Genomic DNA, 11,399 nt, shown 5'->3' on the forward strand with positions numbered 1-11,399 from the left:
AACAGACAGACGGACATACAGGAAGACAAACAGACAGACAAACCAAAAACAGACAAACAAACAGACAGACAAACAGTCAGACAAACAGACAGACAAACAGACAGACAAAGAAACGGACAAACAGACAGACGAACATACAGGCAGACAAACAGACAGACAAACAGACAGACAAACAAAAAAACAGGCAAACAAACAGACAAACAAACAAAAAACAAACAGAGAGACAAAAACCAACAAACAAACAAACAGACAGAATGTATTGAAAAACAACTCAAATACAATCAGAGACAGAGCTCGTTTGCATTCATTGTCAGGTAAAGGAGCTGGAGCTTGGGCGTCAGCAATTCCATCCTCATCACATGTTGCAGTCTCATCACACGATTTTCATTTGGCAAATATGATGAGGTTGAGATGTGACATTTCTGCATCAAGCAGTTGCTGTGATTGTGGCAACAAACCGGAAATCCAAGGATACCATCACTTGTAAGACTGGAGGGTGGTCCAGTGCACACTCACAACTCAATTGTGTCGTGTGTGTGTGTCGTGTGTGTGTGTGTGTGTGTGTGTGTGTGTGTGTGTGTGTGTGTGTGTTTGTGTGTGGCAGCAGCATGGTCTAACTGCCTGTGTCCACTCAACTTGCCGCACCAACTAGAGCCAAAATACAGGTACGTCAACAGTAACAAGAGATTGGATATCCTCCAGTTCTTGACCAGGTGCAGACATCAAATTAAATGTGTCTTTGGCTCATCCATGGTGTTCGGACTCAGTAAAGGCAGTCTCCAGAGAAGAAACAGTAGCAGCAATAAAACGGGAAGAGAAGATAGGGGCAAAGTATAATTCCAAACTGCTGCCAGAAGGGTGCTGCCTATTGGTTATTCCACTTGTTTTCGAACATTTTGGCTGTTGGGGCAAACAAGCAGTTAGATATTTGAACAAGCTGGCAAAGAGTGGAAGGGATGATGAAGGAAATGGGGAGACTGACTTCAAGAACAATTGGCGATCAATTATTTCAGTGGCTCTACAGCGTTGCAATGTGAAAGTCGTCTCAGACAAAGTCATTAGCATAGCGAGATTAGAACGTCGAAATGTGGTTTGCTCTGGGTACTTTTGTATGCTTCAAGACCGTAATGGTGTTGTGTGTTAGTGTTAGGTTGCTCATGATGTAAATGTTTGATTTAAATGGAAAAATATATGTATTGAGACAGACAGACAGACAGACAGACAGACTGTTACAGACAGACAGACAGAAAGACAGACTGACTGTTACAGACAGACAGACCGTTACAGACAGACAGATTGTTACAGACAGAGAGACTGTTACAGACAAACAGACACACATACAGACAAACAGACAGACATACAGACGGTTACCGACAGACAGACAGACTGTTACAGACAAACAGACAGACAGACAGACTGACTGACTGTGACAGACAGACAGACAGTTACAGACAAACAGACAGACAGGCAGACAAACAAAGAGACAGACAGACTGTTACCGACAGACAGACAGACATACAGACTGTTACCGACATACATACATACAAACAAACATACATACATACAGACAGACAGACAGACAGAGAGACTGCTATCGACAGAGAGACAGACTGTTATCAACAGACAGACAGACAGACAGACAGACAGACTGACTGTTACAGACAGACAGACTGCTACAGACAAACAGACCGACATACAGACTGTTACCGACAGACAGACAGACATACAGACTGTTACTGACATACATACATACATACATGAATACATACAGACAGACAGACAGACATACAGACTGTTACCGACATACATACATACATACATACAGACAGACAGACAGATATACAGACAGAGAGACTGCTATCGACAGAGAGACAGACTGTTATCAACAGACAGACAGACAGACAGACAGACAGACTGACTGTTACAGACAGACAGACTGCTACAGACAAACAGACCGACATACAGACTGTTACCGGCAGACAGACCTACAGACATACAGACGTACAGACCGACAGACAGTTACCGACAGACAGACATACAGACTGTTACGGACATACATACATACATACATACATACATACAGGCAGACAGACAGACTGTTATCGACAGAGAGACAGACTGTTACCAACAGACAGACAGACTGTTACCGACAGACAGACACACAGACAGCGACAGACAGTTAGTCAGAGACAAACAGAGAGTGAAACAGACTGACACAAAGACAGACACACAAACAATAAACTAACTCTACCAATAACAATCATGACAGTTCTGTATTCTTCCACAAACACATGATAGTACCCACTGCCAACACTTCTAAAAAAGGACCAAAGATCATTCAGTTTCTGCATCATTTCATGACCCTTCCCGCCATTTTAATTCTTAATTTTCAAAATTTTATTTTAATTTTAATTTTCTATTTTTCAAATTTTTGACTCATTTTCAAAGTTTTGATCTTTAATCTTTATTTTCTATTTTTCAAATTTTTGGCTTATTTTTCAATTTTTCTTGTCATTGATCTTCACTTATTTTGCAAGCAAAACTTTGAAGTCATAAAAACTTTTCTAATTTCAATTTTTATTTTTATTCTTCATTTTTATTTTAAAATGTCATTTTGCTGCCCTTTGAAGTTGCACATTTGCCCCATTTGCAACTGAGAGGCCGACGACAATGTTTAGATCATTTTATTATCCAGGAAGGGAAAGCAAAGGAACAATTTCCGACTGACAGAACTTGTGAATCAATTTCAGTTGAAACGTTTGGGAATCCTCAACAGACAGACGGACTGACAAACAAGTATACATACACACAAGTGCGCGCACGTAAGCACACACACACACACACACACACACACACACACACACACACACACACACACACACACACACACACACACACACACACACACACACACACACACACACACGCAGACAGACAGACAGACAGACACACCACCTTCTCCAGCTTCACCTTGCCGCCAGTCCTACCGCCTAAATCACAAGAACTCGCCCGACAACAACTCTCATCAGTCAAGACAACCTCCTGCAGTCAACCAACAACCAACCAACCAATCACAACTGAGCGCTCACACAGTCATCAAACAACTTAGAACTAGAGCGACATTCCGCATACCGTCGGTCCAGATTCGATAGTACAAACAATAGTGAGCTCTTCGGAGCCGTCGAAATCTCTCCTTTCCTGTTTCTTTCTGAATGAGAAAACCCGCCATTTTTCAAATTCAAATAACGAATGCGCATTTGCTATTTCTCGCCTTGTAGTCGTTGGTCTCTCTTGTTTTAACGTTTCTATGCCTCTGGAACGTAACTTAGAAGCCATTAAAGCAAGAAACTGCTTAGCGATTGTGAGACTGGAGCCGGTGTGTCTCTCTATGATGTCCGAATAAATCCGGGTCTGCGATTGTTCTATGCACGTGACCTCGTCCTGGGCTTTTCATTTGTTCTTGCATAGCAACAGAACAATTAGGCCACCGACGACGGTTGCGCGTGCATTTGCATGCGATAAAAATCAGATTAAATTAAGCTTAATTAAATTACAAATTTTACAAAAACTGAATATCCGTTATTTATTATCATAATATTATATTTTAATATTTTATGACAATGTGCGGATCAGTGTATAAAACAAGTTATAAAAATAATATTGTAGCAATTACAATTAATAGATATTAACAATTTTATGCAATATTAAATAAATATATTATGCTATACTAAAAGTGTGAACGCATATGCAGAATCAATAAATCAATTTTTATTGATCGTGACGTCATAAGCCTACTACAGTGATTTTGACATGCTATATTACTTTTAGCAAAATTAATTTTATTGATCATGACGTCATTAATTTTTATTGATCATGACGCCATTAATTTTTATTAATCATGCGGCTTATTGACTTGCTACATTACGTTTAGTAGTTTAAGTTTGCAATCAAACATGAGCCGTTTATAAATTAATAATTTTTATTGATCATTACGTCATAAGCCTACCAGTAAGAATTTTTAGCATGATGCTTAAAATTGGATCTCTTGTATTACACATAATGATTTTCGACTTGCTACATTACTTTTAGTACATGTTTGCAATCAATCTACATGAGCAGTTTATAAATTAATTTCTTATTAATCGTGACGTCATAAACCTATCATTTATAATACGAGGCTTAAATTCTATCTACCACTATTGCATACAGTAATTTTTGACTTGCTACATCTAGTACTTTACGTAGTTACGTTTGCAATCAAACATGAACAGTTTAATTAATTAACTTAATTAATTAATTATTGCTTGAACAAAAGCATGCAAGCAGACTTGTCATGTACACGTACATACAGTACAGTACAAAGCATTGACTCATGCATGATTGAGCAACTACAACTTGCATAACAATACAGCTGCGATGCCACGCCCCGCACTGATGAACACGTGAGCAATTTCCAGTACGCGATCTTTCAGACATCCAAATGTCTGCATATCATCTACGAAGTCGAGGTGTTAGCGCATCCTGTTTTTAAACACGGTGTGATGGTGTTTTTCTCTCTCTCTGCAAGACAGCTGCGGTGCTCGTTCCAGCCCACAAATTACGTAATTGGAACTTCATTGGATCACGCATAATGATTCTATTGTTATACACGTGTACACCATGTTGTGGTCACGCGTGTAGGCGTGGTGTCCTGTACCTGGAAATGTTTCTTTGCTTCCTTTGAAGCCAAAGATGTTGCAGTCGTCTCCACGCAGTTATGCGTCGCACAAAACACATTAAAGCTTTTATTAATAACGTGAACGACTTAGTCCACGATCAACGAAACGGGCATTGGATCTACTTCTAGAGTCCTGACGTCATAAGTCACGTGCGGCTATTTACATACGCATTTCGTGTTGAACCGGTTTGTAAGCGTTTGCTAAAAGCTTGGCAGTGTGTACCTTTGTGTCTGGTCATTTCTGCTCAATAGCGCCTGAAATGTCGTTATTCATCGCTCATCAACACGTCGAATCCCGTGTCCTACACCTTGGTGACGTTACAACTCACCGCCCACGTCACATGAGGGCTCGTTGTTGATTGGTCGACGCGCTAACTTCATGATTGTCATCAAGCATCGACACGTACACTTGAATGAGTACAATCTGGGTGTCGCTCAGTCGCCCACTTGACTAACGGCGAAGCGATCGATCGAGGAGAGATCGAAATGCCCCCATCGAAATCATTCAAAGAGAGACGTACGTTCGGTAAGATAAAACTCGCGCTTCTGCTTTCTCTGACGTGTCACTTACTTGTCGATTTCTCGTCGATTTCTCCAGTTGCGAGAAAGCAAGACGTCGAGGAGATACGAAGAAAGTTTCCGAGCAAAGTACCGGTCAGTTTGAGCCGTTTTGTTCTCTCGTTTCGTGTCTAAACGTCGAGTTTCCTGCAGGTCATTGTTGAACGTTACTGCAACGAGAAGTACCTTCCGAGTCTCGACAAGACAAAGTTTCTCGTGCCCGAAGACATAACGATCAGCCAATTCATCAGCATTCTAAGGTCAGATGTCCTTCAAATTTCGAGAAGGAAGACACGATACCTTTGACTTACAGACCGGAAGTGTGATGACGTCAGTTTGTAGTATGTGTGTGTGTGTATGTACACACAAACGCAATGGACTAGTTTCAGGCAGCAGATCTAGCTGTTGCTACGGTGTTCTCACCATCTCATAATGTGGTCACTGTCTAACACACATGGATTGTGTTGGGGAGGTTGTTGAAGAGGATGAAGGCAGTGGATGCATAATGCTACCCTGCTGTCTATCAGACCTGCTAGGTATTCACCAGTGGTTAATTATGGAAATGATATTTGCCATGTGTACATTCATTCCCCCATTATCCATACTTAGTAGGGTTTCACTGATCTGGTTGCTATGGAGTTTAGTGATCAGGATACTGTTTGTATGAGCAGAAGTAGGAACGTGTCTGATGACTGCCTGACAAAGGACAGTCTGACATGGACTTTTAAGTTTATAGAGTAACCTGAACACATTCAAATTTAAGCTCGAAATGAAACTAAATCGTGTTCTGAACCATTAGAAACGAATGCAGTAAACTGCAGTGACTATAGTAGGAGACTTGGTTTTTGCTAGAAACTTGGTTGGTTGCCATGAGGCTCTAATCGAGGTTTATCAAGTTTTGTGTTACATCCTGTTTAATTGATTGCCTCTACATATGCGTAGGCGGATGACGTGAGAGTCTAAGTTAAAACTGGTATTTGTACAATGGAAAGCAGACATCTGTATTAGATGACAGACTTGTCATCTGCCTACTCTCAGCCAGTCTAGAAAGAATTGTGGTTAGATCAGTGACCATTCAATCTGGACAATGCTGGAAGAAAATTTGTGGTCAAACTGGCTATTTCTAGACATAAGATACTGTACCTCATTTGTTTGCTTTTACTCCAAGTCAATGGCATATTGTTGCTTATTTGGTTTTGCATGATACCTTCAGGTTGAGTCTTCTAGTTAACCAGACATGTTGTGACTTGAACTATATTGTTTGATAGCTAAACAAGTGTAATAATAAGTGTTTCAGTTTTGTTCTGCTGCACTCTACGAATATGAATTGATGGGTGCTTACGTAGCCTTTGAAAAGCCTTCTTTGAGCATGTGCTTTTCGTCTCTTATGTCTTTACTACTAAAATGTTTCTCTTCTAGACGATTTGGCTCGAGTCTGGTCCATGCTAATTTGGCATGATTTGTGGTGTGTTTACACTATATGAGCTAACTGGGCATGGTGGTACATTTGGCATGCTTTGCACAAATGCTTGAAGAAGATGATAGTGTCAATCAAAACTCTAACCTCCACATCAGTCCAGTTTTCAAGTTTGTGCTTGTACTACGACTTGCCATTTTGACAATAATTTGGGAATAAGCAGAGGGAAATAGGCTTTGTGTGTTGTTGCCCAGTAACACAAAAATGAAACACATGGTTAGTGTTTAGCTCAAGCCTGGCCCTACTGGTTAGCTCGGCTAGTTGCACTTAGCTTGAGCCAACACTATTTGTACATGGGCCAAATTAGACTCAAGCCAATTTTGGTTGAGTCAAATCGGCCTGTGTAAGAGGGACTTCCCGTTGACTGCATGTAGACAAGGCCACACCTTTGTATCTTGTATGTTTATACTAATCAGCTTTGAAACCAGTTGTTTAGAATGCTTCAAAGCTCAACAACAATAGAGTTTTGCAAAAATTTTGAACAACTAATACAAGTACAAGCTAGTACAATTGGTGTGGGAATCGGTGTTTTCACTGTAGGAAGGTTTTCTAGGCAGCTCCCACAGACTCTTTAATTGCGCTCATAACTACCTTTTGAGCTATGATTGAAATGCATAGCCAGAGGGGTATTTGCTCTCGCAACTCATTTCAAATATTAATACTCTCAGTGGTTTATTCAGCTCAAAGCAAAAAATTCAGCAAACTGTTTTTTCAATGCATCACAAACATGCACTATGACTATGTGTACACACTCTCATATGCCTATGGTACCATATACATAGAGAGTCTAGTCTGTCTGTGTGTCTGGCTGTCTATGTGTGTATGTCAGTTCGTCTGTTTGTGTGTGTGTGTGTGTGTGTGTGTGTGTGTGTGTGTGTGTGTGTGTGTGTGTGTGTCAGTGTGTGCGTGTCACAGTGTGTGCATGTCTCTGTTTGTCTGTCTGATTGTCAAAACTTTTCAATGCATCCAAAACATACACTATGTGTACACACACTCATATATCTACACTACCATATACATAGTGAGTAACATGCATGGGTACACTTCATTTGGTCACTAAATAATACCACACCCACAAACAGTGTCTTTCATGTCAATATTCCTGGGTTAGCTAAAACACTGGTGGAAATACGCTGCAGTAGTGACAACTTTCATGTTTAGATCTTTTGCCAATCATTTTTTACTTTACTTTAAATGCTGTCTTTGTTACAGAAAACGATTGGTATTGAGACCATCTCAAGCATTTTACTTGCTGGTGGATCAGAAGAACATTGCCAGTGCCTCGACTTCTCTCCACGACATCTACAGAGACAGCAAAGATGAGGATGGCTTCTTGTATATGGTTTATGCATCACAAGAGATGTTTGGAGGCCGATATGCGTACTATGTCAGCTAAACAATTGACAGTATGAATTTTGTTGTACAGAGCTGGACTGACAAGATCGACATTTGATTTCCGTTTTACCTCATTTTTCTTGATGTTGGTCGACACAGATGCATGATGTGTAGTGTAAAAAGCTGTAAATGTAGGAGAGAGACAGAGAGTTAGATCTGATTGGACGTAAGTCGTGGAGAATGACAAGAATGAAATGTGAATGAGCAGTGTGTGAGTATATATACCACGCGCTCGCGCACACACACACACACCACACACACACACACACACACACACACACACACACACACACACACACAAACACACACACACACATACCACACACACACACACACACACACACACACACACACACACACACACACACACACACACACACACACACACACCGCACACACACACACACACACACACCGCACACACACACACACACACACACACACACACACACACACACACACACACACACACACACACACACACACACACAACATCTGTACAGCACATCTCAAAAGTGTGGCATCCCTTGCTTGTGTACTAAAACTGAAGTGGGTCTTCCACATCCACACATACAGATGTCTAAAAACATAGTGATGCGGGACCTGCATGCACCTGAACTAGAATATGTGTTGATCTTAATAATTAACAGCATGATTAGCATCTGTAATAACTCGGGTTTAGTACGACATCATGCGTAGTCATCATCACGTGCTTCCTCCCGGGGTTTTACATTCTTACACGTCCTGCTACAAAGCACTCAATCCTAGCTCTTGGTTCTCGTTGGAAGGCTCGTCGCTCTTCAATGGCCGCCGCGTCTATCAAGACGTGTGTGTGTAAAGCCAGTGAGGAGGATGAGGTCGACGTCATTCGTCACTTTCGAGTCGAACTCGTGAGTAGCTTGAGTCCTAGCGATATCAAATGTATCTGCGACAAGTTGTACGCCAACGTCATAATCTCACTGGAAGAGTACGGTTCAATCACCAGCGAGCGTCACCTCATCGCACAGGAGCAGGCGCGAGAGATGTTGAACATCGTGCAAAGGAGAGGGGACGCGCAGAAGGCTGAATTTGTAACGATGGTGTGCGATATCGACGGAGTAAGAGATCTGGGACGAAAGATGAAGAACTGGCAAGGTGATATTCGCGGTTTCGAAACGTCACACGCCTGGTTCTGTCCCCATCAACGCCCTCTGCACGCCCCTTACTAGGTACAGTAGTTGCCATGTTGTTTCCTATCGCTACGTATACCGCGCTAAACACTGCAGCCGATCTTATGTCTAGGGTAACAAACATGCCGTTCGCAACCTTTCAGTTTGTCTAGTTCTGGCAATCGATTGCATGACGTCATTTCCTCCGGTTCTTGCCCGTCGTCGTAATTCCAGCTAAAAATAGAGCTCCTGTCTGAAGACACGCCCCTCTTCCAACCTCCTGAGCTGATTGGAAGAGGGGCGTGCCCTTCAGGAGCTGGTAGAGGTTTGGAAGAGGGGCGTGCTCTTCCAACGATCAGCAAAGTCAGTATAGAGTTGGCTCTTTCGACTCTATCGGCAGAACTGTAGAAGCTGGAATAGGGACGTGCACACGGAGCCTCTTCTGGAAGTGACTGAAAGAGCCCAATCGAACGCGCCCTCACTATGTATTTTTCTTTTTCAGACAAGAGATCGAGCAACATCAGACCAGAGTGTTTGACGGCATCGAAACTACAGGCAGAAAACAGCAAATTGAGAGCAGAAAACAGCGTACTGCACAGCGTAAGAAAAGAAAACATCCAACTGAAGACAGAGAACCAGAAACTGAAGATGCAGAGCGAGTTGACGGAAGGCAGGAATTCTTCGAGACTGATTGAGCATGCACTGCGACTCCAACTGGATGCATTTGGCGATGGCAGCATGTCTTACACGGTATCCCACTAGATCACTATCATGCACTCGCTTTAGATTGATGTATACGCTTGCATTTGCAGGGGTGCTGCAGGTCTATGCAATGTGTTCCACTTCCTAACTTATGCCAAGGAACCACGGCCAACTGTGTTGCGTCTGTTGGAGAGGTTGTGTTTGCCTCTTCATGGGCAGCTAGAAGTCTTTACTCACTAGATTTGTCCGCGAACTCACCAACCTGGGTCAATTTTTTTACAAGTCCCCTTCCGATCTGGAACGCTTTCACGTGGCAGAATCGGTGCTGCATTCGAGCTGGCGCTGACAACAGGATTTACTATTGGTCTGATGGTGATCGCAATTGGAATCCGCTAGCACGGATGCCAAACACTCTAACATTGGCACAAGGATCTGCATCACTCGTTGCCAAAAACAACCAAATATACAGGCTAGGTGGCTACAATGGCGACAGTCTTGACATAGCTGCAGTCTATGACGTAGAAGGCGGGAAACAATGGAATAACCTTCAACCAATGCCTTTTCAGACTCGCTGGTGCTCATCAGCTGTTGTTGGTCAGCTCCTCTACGCGGCAGGTGGCTGTATGCCTGTCGTCGGCTCTCGTGGTACCGTTTGGAGTCCCATTAGGAACATTACCGTTCTTGACATCAGGTCACGTGACTGGATGGCTCTTCCTTTTCTTGAGCATTATAACGCTACAATATCCTCCGTTGGTGATCACATAGTGGCATGTGGAGGGTGTAATCAATACTCTAGGTATGACGAAAATCATGACGGAAGACAACTGTCAGTCCTGGATTTGCGTTCACGTCGCTGGCTTCCTCTCCTTCCCACGTTGAAGCAACATACTCTTCATGGAATGTGCTCAATCGGTGATGGCAGGCTTGCAGTGGTTGCTGGCAAAGATAGCAGGGTTGTGGAGCTCTTGTTGTATAGCTAGCTGCCAATGTCTCGTTCAGTAGGAAACAATTGGGGCTATCAATTGCTAGCTCACGGAGCAAATGTACTCAAATGTATACTTATACTGCTGTGCAAATGGATCTCCTGTACAATTGCAGCCGGTGTCTTTGCTGTGCAGTAGCTAATGGAACTGTGCATACAGAATTCGAAAATATTGTTGATCAAGAGTTTTAGCATGCATGCATGTAAACAGCATATCAAGTTGTATAGTACATAGTTTGTATAAACTGTTTCTATGCGTATAGGAGTGTAATTCCACTGCATTCCATTTATATCAGAATGACTTCTGTAATCTGCAGCTGTACGTGCAGTCACTAGAATTAATACAATAGGACAATTATACACTTAGCCCGGATATCCGGGCCTTGGGTAATATTTAAAGATCAAATTGTGTGTGTGTGT

At 42.3% G+C, this 11,399-nt stretch overlaps 3 protein-coding genes across 5 annotated transcripts in view; 2 read left to right on the forward strand and 1 right to left on the reverse strand.

Moving 5' to 3' along the window:
• LOC134181246 (uncharacterized) overlaps window positions 1-3,381 on the reverse strand; it is a 10,815-nt gene extending 7,434 nt beyond the window's left edge. For 2 of the 3 annotated variants that reach the window (XM_062648486.1, XM_062648488.1), the window contains exons 1-3: window positions 3,272-3,381; window positions 3,133-3,208; window positions 2,956-3,042 (exon numbers count right to left, since the gene is read on the reverse strand). In XM_062648486.1, coding sequence (XP_062504470.1) covers window positions 2,956-3,042; window positions 3,133-3,208; window positions 3,272-3,336 — 228 coding nt within the window. In that variant the 5' untranslated portion in view covers window positions 3,337-3,381. The remainder of the gene's footprint in view (window positions 1-2,955; window positions 3,043-3,132; window positions 3,209-3,271) is intronic. The other variant, XM_062648487.1, reaches the window with a different exon arrangement.
• Window positions 3,382-5,092: 1,711 nt separating this feature from the next.
• LOC134181225 (microtubule-associated proteins 1A/1B light chain 3A-like) lies at window positions 5,093-8,348 on the forward strand. Its single transcript, XM_062648462.1, has 4 exons — window positions 5,093-5,243; window positions 5,316-5,371; window positions 5,429-5,535; window positions 7,965-8,348. The coding sequence occupies exons 1-4, from the start codon at window positions 5,204-5,206 to the stop codon at window positions 8,146-8,148; spliced, it is 387 nt and encodes a 128-aa protein (XP_062504446.1). The 5' UTR covers window positions 5,093-5,203; the 3' UTR covers window positions 8,149-8,348.
• A 263-nt stretch (window positions 8,349-8,611) lies between these two features.
• LOC134181432 (uncharacterized) lies at window positions 8,612-11,399 on the forward strand. Its single transcript, XM_062648709.1, has 3 exons — window positions 8,612-9,281; window positions 9,798-10,045; window positions 10,108-11,399. Exons 1-3 carry the CDS (start codon window positions 8,951-8,953, stop codon window positions 10,975-10,977), a joined length of 1,449 nt encoding a protein of 482 aa, XP_062504693.1. The 5' UTR covers window positions 8,612-8,950; the 3' UTR covers window positions 10,978-11,399.

This window comes from Corticium candelabrum, chromosome 6, assembly GCF_963422355.1.
Source record: "Corticium candelabrum chromosome 6, ooCorCand1.1, whole genome shotgun sequence".
NCBI lineage: Eukaryota > Metazoa > Porifera > Homoscleromorpha > Homosclerophorida > Plakinidae > Corticium > Corticium candelabrum.